This window comes from Symphodus melops, assembly GCF_947650265.1.
Source record: "Symphodus melops genome assembly, chromosome: 6".
NCBI classification, from domain to species: Eukaryota; Metazoa; Chordata; class Actinopteri; order Labriformes; family Labridae; genus Symphodus; species Symphodus melops.
The window spans coordinates 13,195,370-13,214,502 of NC_136696.1; the positions used below are offsets into that span (position 1 = coordinate 13,195,370).

Below are 19,133 nucleotides of genomic sequence, written 5' to 3' on the forward strand. Positions count from 1 at the left end.
GCAACTTTCACCAAGGTTTACAAGGACATTCTCTCAGTCCTCTCAGGGCCGCGTGCTGCTGCTGCTCCTCTCAAAGAACATCAACTGCTCCTTATAATTATCCCTGAATGAGAAGCTGAAAACATCGAAGATGTGTCTCTCTCCTGCCTGAATAGACTGACTTCAGTGTCATTTGAAAATTAACCTTTCATTTTCCTCTTTTGTCAATACAAAACTCTTCTCGATGATCCAATGAGATTCTTAGATAATGACTTGAAATAGACGTTATTAGCTTTAGCTAGCTTCCTTGGTTTAATGTTTAATTGAACCTGTTTCGTAGAACAGAGAACTTTCTTGCCTGATATCAACCGTGCCGTTTTATTATTTCATTTGTATCTACTTCGACCTGCAGAATACATGAATCAGAGTCAAATGAAAGCACGTGTGCGTCTACGTACTCACTAAACCCAGCACAAGTGGAACCATCTTTTTAGTAATCTGGATGTATAATCTGAACTATCTTGTCTGTCTTTTAAAAAATGTAAAGAAATCTGCACCAGGTTGGAGACGGTCAAAGTTGGATGAACATGAAAAGCAGCCTCTGGCACTGCCCGCCCAGCCAGCAGTGTAAAGGGCAATATGCCTCTTATGCAGACTGGGAGCGCAGTGGCAGTGTGACTAATGACCCCCAGTGCTCTCAATTATCATCGCTGGCACACACGCACGCACGCACACACACACACACACCATATGATTCATTTCGGTTCAGACTTAAGGGAGGCATGACTCAGCCACACTTAAAGGCAGCTACGGCAACATTTCTATCTCCATCTCAATTTCCCAAGACCTGAAGCCGCTTGGTCTAAATGAGGACATCAGCACTCTAGGAAATAGGTTTGTACCACAGAAAAGCCACACTGGAGCTGCATGAATTAGCTTTCTGCCCCCACCACAATCAATATGAAATTGGGTCTCATTAATTTCCTGGGTCACATCCTTCATCGCACCTCAATCTTGCATCATTCACAGGCCATTTCCTGTTGCGTGGCTTTGACGGGGGGTTTTTTTTTTTTGTGCGAGACGGGTCTCTGTTAGGTCAGTCGCTGATTGTCTAATTCACTGAAGGTGTCACAAAGTCAGCGTCAGCTGTACAGAACCTGCAGACATCCTGTCGCAGTCACACAAAGTGCTCCTCTGGAACTGTAATCTTTCAGCTGCCGTATATAAGATTGCAGTCTTTGCGTGTTGTGATGGCCATGAAATCCAATTTTATGGAGACATCTTTCTTGCACTGTCCTCATTTTTAATCATTAAACGATGATCATTTTTTGCAAAGCTGTCCCCACACTGAGGCAGCCTAATTCTTCAGTTCTACACATAATTATGTGCAGAACTGAACAATATGAACATGAACTTGGGAAGAAAAAAAAAAAGAGAGATAAATTTTCTCCAGCTCTGAGTAATTTAAGACCGATGGTCGCTCCTTTTATGTGGAAATTATCGCAGGAAACGATTCCACAATCAGGTCCTAATTGCAAATATTTGACAAATGAAGTGAAATTGGCCGCCTTTATATCTCTGCGAACAGAAAAAGGCCTCTGAGCTCCAGCCTCCAGTTTGGACGGCTAACAGACAGGCAGCCTGCAGAATCAGCCCGCGGACCTCAGGAGAGCCTTCCATCCTGCTGCGTCTGCTCTTCTGCGTCCTCACACACATCCATCCCGCCTGGTCGGCCTGTCAAACCCTGCGTCTCCCTCCCCTCGTTGCCTCCCCCCCACTCTTCCTCCGCTCCACTGGGCTCGTGAAGGTGAGCCAGTCCCCAATGGCACTACTGTACAGATTGCAATACTTCCTTTTTGGAATGGAGGCCTCTCTCTTGTGAATATAGCCATGCAAAGAGCGGCTGAGCCACCTTTTGGTCACTTATTTGAGTCTGCTGCCTCACATCTATCTCTGGACGTCTGCATTATTTAAGTTCAATCCTGTTCTCAGGTCAGCTGTCCTTGACCATGACAAGAGGAGGCACTGGCTGCTCTGTGCATCACTTCAGAGCACGGCTGACTAAAAGAAAGCTCCGCCCGAGGTTTAAGGCCAGATTAGTGACAGCTGTCGCCGAAATGTTTGTCCTTAAAAGCTCCGTTGTGTCCACAATGTGTGAGGGAAGAACGACAGCAGAGCACGGAACGTTTCAGACTATCTCTGAAGTGACCCTACCACTAATGGATGCATCTCATCATTTTTGAAAGATAGAGATCTCTTTGTTGGTCTGTGCGCCTGACAATTTCTCCAATCCGCAGAATGCCTTTACCCACCTCCAGGTTCGCTTCTGTTCCTCTTGGTTTTGAAGCCCTGCGGAATCGGCAGATTCTTTTTCATTATTCTTTGTGAACATTCAGATCTTTGGTCTTTGGTCTGTTGAAATCGTTAAATGGATATCTGCACCGTAGCGGCGAGTGAAAATCTAACACTTTATTTAAACAATGATAAAAGACTCATTTTGTTGGCATTTAATGACTGCAACTCTCATGTGGTGTTACAGCACTTGTAAAGCTGAGATTCATGCGGTGTGTTATAAGTTCTGATTAAGATAATGGGCTGCTTTTTCTCTGCGAAAGAGAAGACAGTCTTATGTATCTACTAATGCAGTGGAAGACATTTGATATGGACAGACTACAAGGCGCTCTGATGTCTAAATCAATGTGTCTGTGTCTTTTGATTGTTCTGATTGTGAACATAATCTATGCTTGGTCAGTATATGAATGTTCTCAGAAGCACACCGTGCTATCATGCAGTCCCTTTGCTGCTGCAGCTGAACCTAATGCCTTTCTCTTTTGTGTTTGTGCAGGTTTTTGGAAATTATTATCACTTCAGGCATCACGCGGTGGAGAAGAGGGCTTTGTCTGGCCACAGGGGGATGCACATCAGACTGCAAAGAGAAGCACAGGTAAGAAGGCTGTCTGTTCTCACTCAGCTCATTGCAGCACTCCCTGTTGGCAACAAAAGGCCAAAAGACAGATTGGATTACACAAAGAGAGTGTGTATATTCAAAGAGATAAGGGTGCCAGCATCAATGACAGCTTGTCAAACTCTGTATTCTTTGCAGTCCCATCCAATCCTCGATACGTCCCCCTGAACCCCAGTGAGGTCACATAACCGTGAAGAAAAAACTCTGAGGCACAACACAGCAGCTGGGAGCGGCTTGATTTTGTTTTGTTTTTTTCTCCACTTCTGAAAAATCTACATTTAGACTGTTTGTTAACTACAGGGGAAATTGGCATTCATTAGTGTAACATGAAACAAACATAATTAAAACCGCAAGCTGTGATGAAGGGCCCGAAGCACCCCGTGCATGTCGGGGTGTGTTACGACCGCGGGAGTCCAACCGTGAGACGTGTCCAAGCAGCAGGCCTTACAGTTTGATTTGTGTAAAAGTGAAATGTTTGACAGGACACTGAGGCCACGCCCTTTTCTGTAGAATCATGAGAAGAACAACAGGAGATCTTAGACGTGTCTAGAACACACTGACACTGTGTTGGTAATAAGCGCATGTACAGGATCTCAAGGAAGTATATTCAAATAAGCAGTGTGAAAATGCAAAAATTGGTCATCATTCATACATTCAAAAAATGATGACGGACTTCCTGTTGGGTTTTGACTATGGTTGCCAGAGGATTTTTTGTAGATTTTAGATTTTTTTGCAAATGCAATTTAAGTATTTATAAGTACATGAATAGAGCTGAATAGTACATTTTAGTTTAAACAACTTAAAATAACATTTTGAGTGCACTTAAGTACATGAGTAGATCTGAACAGTAATTTAGAGTAATGTTTTGACCATGTTTGTAAGAGGATTTTATATTGGTCCTTACATGGTTTACGTGCATAAAGATTGTCATGTATGTAGGATGATGTCAACATCTATGGGGAAGCCTTTTGGAAATTTTCAAGGGGGCATCACTGAGCCATTTAGCCATGCCCACTTATTATACCCACATGACAAATTGGACTTTCTTACTGGGATCATTTGTGTGATGTTCGGTCAATCTAGAACAATTTTAAGCCCCTCAAAAAACTACTTCCTGTTTGCAGCGAATGGCGTGTCTGTATCGAGAAAGCATTAGACGTAGATGTATAGATCCATACTTAGTTTGCACTCTTCTTTTCAGTATCCATCGTCTCTCTCTTTTTTGTCAAAGCAAAGAGAAAACTCTTATCATAGCGTGATGTAAGGTTGCTTATGCAGAAAGCAAGGTTTGTTTGTTTTTCCCACCACATAGACATGACTTTGAAAAAGCCAGAGGAGAGAGTGGAGGAGGGCCGAAAGCACTTAGTCAGTCGCGTTGTAAATCAGCCCGCATGAATAACAAAAACCTGTTTCTCTATTTAAAAGGTTCTTGGCGTTCTTCACAATATGACACTCATAGCACTGGCTGGGTTTGAATATGTCGGTGATTTTTGTTTAACAGGTTTTACTTTGATTAAATTCACACACGAAAAAAACACGCATTGCTCTGGAATTTATTCATTTATTAAAATTGCACGTCTCCCATCCACAGCCACACTCGGATCAAGTCTTAGTCGCCTCACATTACTGCTTAAATAATCCTGGAGGAAACATCTTGAATAAATACATTTCATGATACATAAACAGGGCTATCAGATGGGAAGTGCATAGATTGATATGGCCCGGGTCTTGTCAAAGGTGGCACCGGGAAATACATGCAAATAGAACATCTTAGAAAGCCAGTATGGCCTTTTCATTGAAGATCAGGTAGCTTTCTCATAAAGATTATCAGCATAAGCGATGATGATTTGATCCAATCCAAAATCAGAAGGTGTCTCACTCGACCATTTGTCTTATCATTGCTTAAAGATTGTAGCAAAGAAGGCGCTGTTTTAAAGGAAGCAAGTACCGGTACACTTTTCAAACAAGCTTCATATGTGATCAGAAGTTAGACAAAAATAAAGGTAGCTAATGGCTATGCATTTATAAGCATATGAATGTTGCGACCTTTAAAAGGCTGTGTGCATGAAATTAGTTGTTTTTCTTCACACATGAGCCATGCTTCAAAGATTCTATTTATAAAGTAGCTGTAGCTTCGTCTTTTTTCTTTGAACCTTTTTAATGCTCTTACTGCCAAACGGCAAACTGCTTGCCACCCGTGTCAACCTTGCATCGCAAGATAAAGTAGCACAGGAGGTAAAAAAAAAAAAGGGGGGGGAATGTTTCTTTGTGATTTGGATTAACCCACGCGTAAAATCTGCCGTTGTAACTGTAAATAGAGATGCCCATAACACTCCAACAGATTTTCCCAGTTGCTGTTAAAAGTAAACATATCTCAGAGGTAAAAACGTTGAAATCATCCAGGCAGCAGCCGAAGCAGATAACTGTTTGTGCATCCTCTTCTTCGCTCCTGCTGGCCCCTGACTCAGCAGCACTCTACTGAAATGTTTACATTGGAAACACTGGAGGCAGCGCTGGTAATTGCTGCTATTTAAAAATCATCTTAAGCGGTACCTGACTGGTGCAAAAAAAAAGACAGAGAGAGAGAGGACAGTTACGAGGTTCAGACAGACTGGGGCAATCTTTTAGAGAAGTCGAGCCTAACTTCTTTGTCTTGCTTTTCTCCAGCCCAAATCCAGCTGGTTTGGTGAGGAGGACCGATGAGTACTGACAGTCACTGAAGGCTCAAGTCATCATTAGTGAGACACGGTGACACTCGCTCAGGCCAGTGGTGTCAGGGGTCAGCCTAAATGGACATTAACAAGCTCAGCGATCATAACTGTACAGGTTCAGGTGTGTGTGTGTGTGTGTGTGTGGGCGCACTGTGGTACTCAAATAGTTGAAAGATTTGTTTGCAGAGCTCCTCCATCGACAACTAATAGGATTTAGTAAAAGCAGCGACAGAGGCGAGGCAGAGGAATTAATGCTGTGCTTTAGGGGAGCTTAGAGTTGTATGCGCTGTATTGTTGAGGGATACGATGCAGAACAACCAAACCAATAAGAAGTCAGTAGAAAGTTGATGTCCTCGTGATTAGTGGCTGGAAAGGACCACGATCAATCTGGAAAATGGAAAGAAGAGATTTATTATGTGCTAGGTTGAGTATATATTCAATGCTGTACTTTGCTGTTTGGCAACCAGAATGGGAGGGGAAAAAAAAAAAAAGATCTTGAATTGAAATCTGAAACCCCCTCGCAGCAGAGCTAGGAAGATAAAGACATTTTCAACAGAAGAGATTTCATCTCACAGGATCATCTCAGTGAGGAGTTGAAGCTAACACCGCTCGTGAATCAGCAACTATTCAGGGCAGCAGGTTTCTATGTAAGGAGCAACAGTTTGTCCCGAGGTTACCTTCCCACCCACACGACTAGAAACGGTGCAAACCTCAGGCGAAGCTTGCCCACTGCCAAAACCCACCGCAGCATTAGTGAGTGGGTTTGTGTTTACATCTGTTTATTAATGTGTATTTGTATATTTGTGTGTGTGTGTGTGTGTGTGTGTGTGTGTGTGTGTGTGTGTGTTTGTGAGCTCAGCTGATCTCTGGAAAAAGGGTAAAGGAAAGGTTCCGCTCCACCTGGTTGAAAGGAAGCATTAAAAAGACAGTGAGAACATAATGGTTAGATTTGGATTAGTCATTGCCATGCTTGAGCTTGTTACAGTGTTTCCTCTCTGTAATCCTGCTGCCGTCTCAAACATTACCTCCTTTGTGTGATTGTGCCTCCACTCTGTTGTGCTTACATGCTGCTTATCAGCAGACCCTTTGAATAATCTCAGTGGCAGGACGACATTGGCAGCTGCATACGCTTTTACCATTATGCTGGTGAGGAGTGTTTGTCATCTCTCCTCCACACCCCAACACGGCCTTCTCTGTGAGGGAAGGAATCGATTTGTTTTCGGGCGGCTGCTGTTTGTTTTCTACAAACCGCAGTGTAAAGGCTGCTCATTGCGCGCCGGGTTTTTCCAAGGGACTTAAACCCAACATCTTTCTCTTGATCCCTCTCTCTTTGCAGTTTTTGCACCAGGGGTTTGTCTCCGGCTGCGAGAGTGCAATGTGCCTTTTCTCTGCGGTGAAAAGCCTGTGATTTTCTCTATTTATGCTCTTGTCAACAAATCCCAAAAAAGACCAAATTTAACAATGCGCGAGTTTATCACTCAATGTTTTCCGCTCACAATGTTTGAATGTGAGTCAAAGGAGGGACAGGCGAAAACAATGCGACTGTTTTGGACGATCTTCAGGAGCAGATTTCATGCACTTGATATATTTAAGGCACTAGCTCTAATCAAATATAAAATCAAAGATAGAAATGTTATGCTAGGGGTCGCCGGTGGCGCAGCGGCAGTGCGCGCAACCCCATGTATTGAGGCTCAGTCCTCGCGAGCGGGCGGCCCGGGTTCGCGTCCGGCCTGTGTGCCTATTTCCCGCATGTCTCTCCACGCTCTCTCTCCCCCTTTCCGACTCTATCCACTGTCCTCCCTCTCAAATAAAGGCAAAAAGGCCAAAAATAAAACTTAAAAAAAAAAAAAAAAAAAAAGTTATGCTAAAATGAGTTAACGCCTCCATTTAGAGACACCTCAAGTGGTTCTTGCAGGCGCTCGTCGGTTTGGAACACTTCTTTATGGATACAGAACACTGAAGGCTTGACGATTTTCACAATAAACGACAGAACGCTCGAAACTCATACTCCTTGCAATTTGACTCGCCATGTACAAACTTCCTGACTCCTCTTGGTGGCGCTTTTTAGACGTGCACTGATCGAACTGCTGGTGATCATGGTTTTCAGCTTCAGATCAGCTGTGATCGACGAGCGACGTTGAATCATCGGAATCAGCCAAAAACTAAACCAACAGGTCAGACCTAGAAAGAACGATGAATCGGATGAGTTGCATCTTTAGTGCGAATGACATGAATAATAATAGTGAACACAAGATAATGTCCCCTTGCACCCTTTCAGTTTTGTCATGACACGATTGTCCCTCTGAATGTTATCCATAAGACTGATCATGAATTACCCGGCCATTTCCTCCTCGACTCGTGGTCCTGTAAGGTTTCCTTTGAGTCTTTTAGCTAATGGAGCGGTACGCATGTGAAACAGAAAAAGAACTATTAAAAACCTCTGGCTTACAAAGACAAAATAATTCTCCGTTGGTTTTGGTCTTTGTACATACACTGTAGAAAACACAGATTAGAAGATCAAAGCGCAGGCTTTCCCTCTACTGTTCTGTCTCTGCATCACAAACAATACCAGCACGGCTTCGTCTTAGTCATCAGACAGGAAGGCCCTCAGGACACAGTGCAAGAGATGGAACAAATCGTTTATTACTCCAGTGGATTACTGACCTCGACCATGTGCACGACTTCTTCTCGTCTTATGATTGCAGTGCTGTGGTTGTGTTTGACTGCTTTTTTTCCGTATCCAGAGCTCGGGGCCAGTGCTTCCACTGCTTCTTTGTTGGTTTATTTATTCTTCATCTCTGACTTGGTCTTTACAAAGTTACTGACTGAACCTCGTTCTACTGAGCGGCTCTACAGGTTACCATGTTGCATTTACATTTTTATTCATGTGCATCAAATCTCTTAATATTTGTCATCATTAAACAGGTTTCATTTGGGCATTTCATCCTGAAGCCTCAGTTTTTTGAAAGTGACATTGTATAAGAAAGTTCAGAATGGTTGGATGTGTTTATAATAAACTATTTAGCACCATTACTGGGCTGTATATTTTAGATTTTGATTCCCACAGTAGATGGCTTTACAAAGATCGTGGCCTGGTTCGTGCTTCCAGTTGTAATTTGCTCTGATAATAACGTGTCGCACAGTGTGCAGCAGAGCAACGAGGTCAGCCTTGTGCAGTTATAAATGTACTGGAATGAGATTAATGTTCATTAGTCTCGGGTCACTTGCATGAGGTTAATGGCTTCATTCTCTGAGGCAAAGTTTTGTCACAAGGTTGGGTGCCTCACCAGCTGGATGTTTATATATTCCGAACAGACGCCTTGTAAGATCACGGACACAAAGCGAGCAGAAAGTCCTCGCCACAAATGGCTCTGACAGCAACATGCAAAAGGGGGAAAAAAAGACAAAATGCTTTAAAGACAAAGTTTGTTTGTTTAGCCACACTTGGCTCAGGCGTTGTTAACAGAAACCTGGAACTGTTTTGAAGACAAAACTCAACCAAGGATGTAACAGTTTTATAAACTCTATGTTTACTGGACAAAGAGTTTAAAGTAGGGCGCAGCTGTGGTTCAGTGGTAGATCTGACAGTCCCTGGAAGGTCAGGGGTTTGATCCCCAGCTCCTGGAGCCTCATATCAATGTGTCCTTGGGCACATACCATCTACTGCAAATTGTTTCTGTGCAGACAGAGCAGTAAAACATTGAATGACATCTTCACGGGAGACGATCCGATCTGGCTCGCATCTCGTGGAACAAAGTCGCAGATATTAAAGACATGAAAATGAAAGAAGCATTTAGCATCACTGAACTACTTTCATCTATATTTGGACATGTATTGGCCAGCAGTGAAGCCCAAACCGTTTTATTTCTCATTTTTCCATTTCATATTTTTGTTTAATTATTCAAAGACAGTGTTGGGAGATTTTTCTTTGAATCACGCTCACTGCACTTAACGACCTGTCCAAAAAAAAAGAGATACTAGAAAAACGGGGGAAAGATTAGTGCACCCTCGTTTTACTGGACACGCATCTATGATTTTTATTGTGAGGCTTTTGGTAAGGATGCTAAGTTGGATTTTTTTTTTTTTTTTTTTCCATCAACTTCAGAAATAAAACTTCTTAATGGATTAACTGTGTGTGATTTTTGCACTTAGTGTCACCTTTCCAATCCTGTGCGTAATATCCCAGCATCCTCCAGGACTTCAAAGGCCTCAACTCCGGCACAGCGTACAGTACAGCCACTTCCCCTCTGCATCTCGATGAATTAGATTTGCTGCGCATCTCTGCTTCTCTTTCAAGTTATTACTTTTTGAACACAGCTGGGGCCATGTTTTCTGCCTCTGCAGTCAGGAGCACATGGCAACGACGTCTGGAATTACAACATTTGTACCGACCTTCATATCATGTCAATATCATTTTGCAAACTCTGCCCTATTGTCTCTGTGTTTGTATGAACTGGTACAGCAAGCACACTTAAAACCTCTGCAGATGCTCTTCAACCCATCTGAAACTGCACACGTCTCTCTGTTGTTTCCCTCCAATCACTGCTGCTCACTTTGAATTCAAAGTGTTTGTGTCACTGTCCATCTTCTAATGAGATATTGATTATAGCTAAAATAAAAGGGGACAGTGGGGCAAAAACTCGTACAGCTCAGAGGATGTCATGGCTGGTGGGATTGGTGTGTGGGACGCATTTCCTCATTTTTATTGATGAAGACATTTAAAACATCCTCACAAATAGACACAGTAGAGAAGGGGCAGGAGCAGAAATGGGATGAATGATGGAGTTTATCGATCTAAACAAGTCTGTGGGTGTAGCTAGCTGTTAACCAAGTCTGCAATTTTCTGTATTTTAGGAGACCTCACAGTAGATTGGTGTGCTTTTAAATTCTAACATGCGTCTGTCTGTGCACCCCAGGTCCTGTGGTCGGAGCAGCAGGTGGTGAAAAAAAGGAAGAAGAGGGACGTCTACAAGGAGCCAACAGACCCTGATTTCCCCAAACAGTGGTACCTGGTATGTGACAGTCTCTTCTCTTTATGCCGATGAGTCTTTAATCATTTAAAATCCAGTCAGAATGTTAAGTGCTCAGAGTCTTTTTATAGAATAAACTGCAGTTATGAGCTGGATGTGTTGAAGCTGCATCTGTGCATGACATGGATGTGCCCTAAATAAAGGATCCAGATCATAAAGTTAGAGAGAAGGTTTTCTTCTCTGCTTTTCGATTTGTTAATAATACCATTCTGTATTTTGACTGTAATTGTATTGTTTTTTTGTTCTTGATATAAAAAGTCTGTTATTTAAATTCCTCGGTGTCTTGTTCAGCCCTTGCTGAAGACTACAGCACTGTATGATTGCAGCCCTGAGGACTCCTGTCAGGATACTTGATAGAAAGATGTTGTTTTTTTATATTTATTCCATTATGGTCAGTGAGATGAGGATAAATTGAATTTGCTGTCTCTTGGACCTCGGTTACCACCAACACAAGGCGAATCCTGTTACACAATTCATCTGAGGACTTGCTGTATTTAATGTACAATCCAATGCCAGGGATCCTGCACCGAGCTGCCTGTGAAAAATGGATCGCTAATGGTTCTGTGGCTCTGTGTTGTTATTCAAAGCCTTTCTAGAAAATTCTTTGTTTTGCCTTCATTTTCTTTATATGCACAAAACCTCTGTCATTTCGACAGATGACAACCCTGACTCGCCCAGACATCAAGAGAGAGAGAGAGAGAGAGAGAGAGAGAGATTCAAAATGACTCTTCATCTTTTGTAATAAATGGTTTCTACAAAATGTTGAGTGCCACCTGTGCCAGTTCAAAAGCGACAGTCAGGAACTGAAGTTGCTCGACGTAGCATCCTGGCATCTTTACAGAAGTGCACGTGCAGGAGTTTTGCCCCGTGGCAGAAACTCGCTCAGAAACATGGGAGGAGATAAAGTTGTCTGTGAAGTCTTTCCATTCTCCATCACACCTGTTTATCTAAACCCATCTTTTTCACCTCGAGCGATCCCTTCTCCGCATACCTAAAACTGTTCAAATTTCCCTTCCTTCATCCGATTCTTGCTTTATCACTCAGTATCCTGTTTTTTTCTTTACCTCCCCTTCTTCTAAAAGCTCCCGTGCTGACTCTGCCTCTGCAAGAGGGACAAATGCATCCCACCAAAGACGTCTGCCCTGCAACCTGTTGTCTGTCATCTTTCAGCAGGATACCTCATGTCTGCTTGACTCATTAAAACTGAATTCTTGGTGTCTGTGTTTCACCTCTGCTTTTCTCTCTCACGTCGTGCTGTTTATTAGAGGATAGAGCATTTTCATTTTCTCTGTGAACATGACATTTTGCAGCGAGTAAAAGGTCTTCGGGGATGATTTCAGCTGTTCGGGCTTTTTCCCGTTGCTTTGGAAGTGTCAGTCACAGCAGATTGACAGCTAAACAAAAGCCCTGTGTCTCTTCCAGTCCACACCTACACATCAAGACCTGAATACCAAGGTAGCCTGGGCTCAAGGCTACACGGGAAGAGGTGTAGTGGTGACTATTCTAGACGATGGCATCGAGAAAGACCACCCTGACCTCATCGACAATTATGTGAGTCAAAAATACAACTGGCAAAGTCGCCCTTTCATTGAGGCCCACGGAATCTTCCAGCTAAGTAAAGCCAGTGTTCGAAGAGAAAGTGAATAAAACATGACGTGAGTGTGAACGGTTTCTCATTTCTCTCTAAGGACCCCGAGGCCAGCTACGATGTAAACGATGGCGACGCAGACCCCCAGCCGAGATACACGCAGCGCAATGAGAACAGGTAATTAAATGGCTCTGTGCCTGAGATATTCTTTTTAATTCATTCTGAGAGAGCGTCATGCAAATGGAAACCTCCCAGAAAATTATACTGGTGGCAAAGCGCTCATTATAAAAGGCTATTGCTCTGGTGCTCTCAGTTGATGCATTTGCGACGCAAACCAGTTGTGCAAAGTTTCAAAGCACTGTGGTGCAGACATTTTCCAAAGTCTTGAAATAGATAGATAGATAGATAGATAGATAGATAGATAGATAGATAGATAGATAGATAGATAGATAGATAGATACTTTATTGATCCCGAGGGAAATTCAAGGAAAAGAAATAAACTCTCTTCTCTTGTATTAGTAAACAAGCTGCACTTGTGTACTGTCGCTGCTTCTCAAGGTCCAGTCTTTGCAGCTCTACAGCTACTGCACCACCTATTTGTTGCTAACACAATACTTGTTTACTTGCCCTCAGTGATCCATGCTCTTCTCTCCCAGCGTCTGTTGATCGCATTTAACATGGTTGCCCAGATTTAATGATGGAACACTAAAGCCCTTGCGAAGGGACCAATCCCACCCCACCCTTAGCCATTTCTCCAAACACCACGGTCCTCTGCATTAGTCCAATCCTGCTGGAGCAGATGAGAAGCTTTGTCTTACTTCTGAAGGACCCTGCAGGATTTGTCACAAATCTCTCTCTTTTTCTGCAGCTGCTGTCTGTCTGTTTGTTGTTCTTTGCATGGCTTTCAAATCACAGCATCCGCTCCCAGTTAGTAAGAGGAGGCAAGCTAAATGAGTCAAAGACATTTCCATGAGATCGTAGAAAGCATCATTTTAGGGCTTCAGCATTTCTACACTACAGATAGCAGTACATTTCCTGTCAATATCTTAACGCCTTTCTTTTCATCTGCAACGTTTACTTATCTTGAAAGTAGACTCGTATCAGCAGGTGTCTGAGTAGCAAGCCTTGTTCCTCGTCTTTGCAGAAAGCTCCAGCAGCCATGCGGAGCGACCCCGGCTCCTCCTGCCAGTGTAAAGTAGAACCCACTCTGTCCTGCTGATGGAACAAAGCACTACTGGAGGGGATTACTCCCCGCCTCGGGTTCACTTCTACTCCCCAACTGCAGCATGCTTTTACCTTGGAAAGCCACACTTACACACACACACACACACACACACACACACACACACACACACACACACACACACACACACACACACACACACACACACACACATACAGTACATACACACATTTAATAGAATGACTGAGTGCACAGATTTGCACCGCACACTTTTTTACTTATGTGAGTGGAATTGGCAAAGCAATTACCGGAGACTGTATCAATTTATGGGCATGCAATGAAAAGTGTGTTTCCACACAGCATGGAGCTGAGCTGTTTGAATTGACCTGTGGGAAAATTATGCCCAATGAGTTATGTAAATCAACACAGAGTAATGCTGACGGTTGAGTAATGCACACAACCTCCTCACAATAAGATGAGATGAATATATTCATAGGACAACAAAAAAGCAATGGGAGTCGGAGGCGGGTGTTTTCCATCGCCGTGAAGGTCGGTTCATTTGTACAGATGACTCGCAAGGCCGATTTTTGAATTCTCAGCTCTGGAGTTTTCCAGATGATCTGTTCGCTCAAGTTGGCAGCTTCAGGAGGATTCTGTTGACGGTTGGGGCAGACTTATTTGAAGGGTCCGGTGGAACACACAATCCGTTTGTGCATCATTATGACAAGTCTGACCTTAGTTTTTCCCGTTTTCATCTGATTGTTTCGGTGCGTTGTGGATGTCGAGGGCAGGCTCCGAGCACGATTGATTTCACCTCCCGTCTACAGCCTGTCAGTGGAGCAGAACAGCATGAAATATTTCAGAAGAAAACGCAAAGAGGGATAAGAGGGTAGTGCCATTTCATCATATGAGACTGATCTTTATAATAAATGAGATATGTCTCCAAATACATTATACATGCATACAAAAGAAGAAATTCTTTCTATTCAGAATCAAACCGTATATCTTCACAAAGTATTCCTCTCTTATCTTCTTATCATGATTCTTCAGGGATTTAAATACACAACAAACTGCTAACATATGCAAGCTACGCAATCCATTAAACGTAACATTTTAACCAATATTTCCAAATAAATCACCTCAAATTTAAATGTAATCAGACCGTTATTAAGAGTAATTGTAAGCATACTTGGGTGTAGAAAAATATTCCTTACATTTCAAATCTGCATACTGCTGTGCAAATGTTGATTTGTATTAGTTTAATGAGTAGAAGATCATTGGTGTAGTGATTGTTTTAACATGCTCACTGCCCCTTATTCTTTAAACACACACACACACACACACACACGGCCTGACTTCTCTGTAGAGAGCCATTAGCAAAGGCACTTTTCACAGGGGTCCATTAATTGAGATCCACAGGCCTCCACGCTAACATTGGGTAGTGACAGCCTTTATTAGAAATGAACAGGAGTGTGGAGGGCTGCACAGGACTGTAACCTTCAGTCCAAACTAACCCATTTACACCTGAATACCAGAGTGACTCAAACTCAAGGTTTGGAACTTGAAGGAGACGTGTTTGTTTTGTTTTGTTTTTGATGTGATGGCGCTGCTTCCTTTGCCCTACCGAATTGCTTTGCCCTTGGTGCCACATGGCTATATGTGTCTCTGACCATGAAAGTGCTTCTTCAGCAGAAAACAACAGGAGAGGAAAAATGGCACATAAGCCTGCCTCTGAGGCTGCAGAAGATACACCTCCAATGAATGTCATTCTTAATAGTTTATTACATCAACATCAGGTACAAAGCCCTTGTGAAAGAGTCCTAGATTATCCATGTCTTTCATTTTCTCCTGAAAGTGTCTTCTCTCAGTCTTCAAGTTTCCTGTTATTGCCTTCCTACATGTAGATAATAATATCTTGGTTACGTGTCTATCATTATTAATCTGACAATCATTTATATAAACAAGATAAATCACTTTCCATTCTGTAGGTTTTGTACATTCCATTTTTCATTGTATTCTATTATTGTTTATATTTTCCCAATAGACAAACAGTTTGCCTCTCTACTCCATCATACCAGCCAACATTAAATTTAGATTTTTCCTGCAACACTCTCTATGTCCTCGAATAGTCTACATTCTACATTCTCTTGAAGAGTGGTAGAGCGCTGAGATTGACTTCAATCTTTTCCCAGTCGGGCTAGTTTATACGTTTTTTTTAGTTTTGTATTTCTTTTAAACAATAATCCCTCAACTGAACACATAAAGAAAAGAGTCCATTATCTAGTCCGGATCTTCCTTCAGGTCCTAAAAAGTCATTATTTTTCCATTCTTAGTTGTTGTGCACGTTGCTGTGATCATCTGTCTCTCGTTAGTTTCAAACCATCATAGACGACATCCTAGATAATAATATATAGGAGATAATAATCTCTTATATTTGACACTTCCATACTAAAAGATACAGCAGTCTAGGAAAAATGTAAATTTGTGTTATTACAGTTTTGACCTCAGGTCTAAATTCAAGGCTGATTTGTCTCTAAATAGTGTTGTTTTTGTTTTTAAGGTTTTAGTGGGTAAAAAAAAAAAAAGGATTAATGTTTCTGCAAAGTAGTATTGTTTAGATGTTTTAGTTGTGAAAGATTTGACTTTATTGAGACACATGAGGAAACAAGTTATAATAGAAAATAATTCTAATAATAAATATTATAAATATAATAAAGACCTGCATCAAAATATTTTGCGTTACTGACTCTGTTGGTAGAATGCTTGTTATTTTTTACACATTTCAACTCTTTCACATTGGAGTTTTTAGTTTTTTTTAGTTGGCTGAAAGAAAAGAAATCTCTTTTTAAATGAGATGTGTGTCGGTTCTAGCAACACTAGAAAATGATCAAGCAGGGGTTAGAAATGACCCGCAGGTGTGTCTTTTGCCAAACGCCGGCAGACGAGAGGCCTCTGAGGCTTGACATGCTGCCTAACTAGATATGTAAATTCAAAAGACAACGCCTGTCCTGGGCTCTGCAAATCCACAGCCCAGCTGGACTCACACTGCGTGTATATCTTAGTTTGTATGGAGGTAATAACCTCGAGCCATCGAGGGTGTGATACGGGACAAGTTGGACTGAAGGAGAACACACATCAAAAAGGACAGCTTCCTCCAGCGCCGCCTGCTTCAGCGCCGTGTTTGGCACAGCAGGATGTGATGCCTTGACTTTGTGGATGAAACATGTCAGTAGAAAGTCTCAAGTGAACCAGTCAACTCTCAAGCTCCCACATTGTTGCTCTCATTCCAAGTACGATCTTAGCAAGAAAATAAGTATTTTTTTTTCATCAGTTTCATCAGCTTTTTAAAAAAGACTAATTGTAGCCAGTGCAGCACAAAGGAAGGAGGTTGGGAACGAAATGTTCCAACCACCCAACAAGTAAACAGCTTTTTTTTTTTTTAGTAAGTACAAAGTGAACATAGTTTAGAAAAAGGGAAACTTCTGTGTGCCCTTTTAAAAGACTTCATTCATCATTGTTAGGCCAAAGCCTGACAATTTGACAATAAACCTCTTAAAGATGCCTGTGTGCAATGTGTGCAGAGAATGACCAACAAGAAAACAAGAGAGGAGTAAAGAACCTGCAGACAAACACGCTCTCTGTTTACTCCATGGCATGCTGCACACAACTTCCTCCTGTTTGTACAAAGTTTATCAATTATTGTTTACAAAACTGCCACCCTTTGTCAAGCCTGATGATTGTAATTCGGCTTCCCCTCCTCCTGTTTATTCTGCCGGGGATGGCTTGTTTATATTCCACACAGCCTGGCACCCTTTTCAGAGGTGATGTTGGCAGAGACGTCACTCTTCTAACCTGATTCCTCTGGCTCATTGCCTGGTTTCCTGTGAATCATTTTTACAAGAGAACATGATTGAAAGCTGCAGTTTTCTAAACAATTCCAAGACCCAATCCCACGCTTACTGGAGGTGACCAAAACCCCATTCTGTAATGAACTGATAACTTTTAGCTGATTACTTTTATCCTCCCATGATGGTTGATGGTAAACTGTGGAAAAGTGTTAAGACTGGTGTTTAAATTCCAGTTTGAACATGTCAGGAGATGTCGAGGCTTTTTTTGTTCCTAACACATTTCTTTGCTTTTACTTTGAATTTGACTAGTGATGTAGTACTCGAGAGTGCTGTTGGTCCAAACACCAGTCACAAGACCACTTTATAAAGGTCTTGGTGTTGTCTCGGTCTCAGATTGAGCGTACTCCAGATTTCACATTAAGACCCCCACTGATGGGCTTCTTTCTCAAGTCACCACTGTGGTTAAAAGAAGAAATGCACCTTTCTGAAACGACCGATAACTTAAATTCTTTTGTGGTTTGGCTTGCTCTGCTTGGTTACGACCCTTCTAAAAACACAAGATGAGGATTTTTGGTATTGACTCGGTCTCAATTAAAGAAATGTCTCGGATCTCTGAGCCCGGCGGTTTCGAGTATGTCTTAGTCTCGGTAAGTGTGGCGTTGACTGCAACACTACCTTTGACAGACTTTTTTCTTGTTTGTTTTCAGTAACTCCCACTGATTCACTGTGTTTTCATTTTATCTCAAGATGCCTCATCATTGAGAAATGGTCCTTTCAAACACAATGGCCCCATCCAAAGAGTTTATTTCCTCTCCTACCATGGTGCTCCATATAGCACGGCGATAATACATTTTATTCAGGGAGAAGCACAGCTGTTACTGTTCTGCCTCATAGTATAAAAGACACTTGGATTTATGAGCCTCCTCTTTTTAAAGTTAGTTTTTTCCACTTGATGTCCAAAGGATATAAATTGCATAAATCGGTTTCAGTGTGAAAAGTTATTACTGATGGGCCTTTTTTTATGTTGATCCTTCCTCAAACTGAAAACTGAGATCTGACAGATGATCGTCTTCACCGGGCTATAGACAACACCATTGTGTTCAGCTACACGATGGCGAGACATCCACTTCACACTCCAGTGAAACCATTTGAACAGACGTGCCTGAGGCCACAGTTGAGCTGAGCCGAGCAGAAAATAGCCTAATCCTTTTGGCAGCAGGAGAGCGCAGACCCCATTCAGACCCTCTAAAAACAGATATCACCCAACAAAGCAATGCCAACATACAGATCCAACAGTTAAAGCCAGCATGGAGTTAGACATCAATCACACGTGGCGCTCCATATATAACACACAAGCTCGTGACGAAACAACCCAAACACTTAGTGAAAGTGTTTGGGTGGTCACGGTTACATTTCAACGATTTGCACCGCGCTCAATGATGGATTACACATCGTTTGATTTACCACATGTGAAGGTTTGTCATTTCAGCATAGGGTTTTATAATGTTCTTCTCCTTCATATCCGTGAATAGTAACACCCACAGTTTACTCATCACAAAGACTAAGACTCAGCCGGTGTGTGTCGGTGGCTGAGGAGGAGCTTTATATAGTTGTTTTTCCCTGAAAACATCAACAGAGAATGATGAACAAAGACTTAGTGTTAAAGGCTGTGAACAAAGAAAGACACAGAGTTAACCTTAAGAACTGTGAAGTGACTTGATAAGTGTCACACTGCTAGAATCTGTACGACCTCAGGTAAACACTGAAGTAAATGATTGAACGGATAGATTAAAAACAGTGTTGGAAGTTGTGTCAGGAGTAAAGAAATT

General features: G+C 42.1%; 1 protein-coding gene across 4 annotated transcripts in view; it reads left to right on the forward strand.

The window, feature by feature from the left end:
• The window catches only part of furinb (furin (paired basic amino acid cleaving enzyme) b), a 71,824-nt gene that overhangs the window by 29,170 nt on the left and 23,521 nt on the right, over nucleotides 1-19,133 (forward strand). For 3 of the 4 annotated variants that reach the window (XM_079347029.1, XM_079347030.1, XM_079347031.1), the window contains 5 exons: nucleotides 1,568-1,786; nucleotides 2,825-2,923; nucleotides 10,572-10,667; nucleotides 12,108-12,236; nucleotides 12,374-12,450. In XM_079347029.1, coding sequence (XP_079203155.1) covers nucleotides 1,568-1,786; nucleotides 2,825-2,923; nucleotides 10,572-10,667; nucleotides 12,108-12,236; nucleotides 12,374-12,450 — 620 coding nt within the window. The remainder of the gene's footprint in view (nucleotides 1-1,567; nucleotides 1,787-2,824; nucleotides 2,924-10,571; nucleotides 10,668-12,107; nucleotides 12,237-12,373; nucleotides 12,451-19,133) is intronic. The other variant, XM_079347032.1, reaches the window with a different exon arrangement.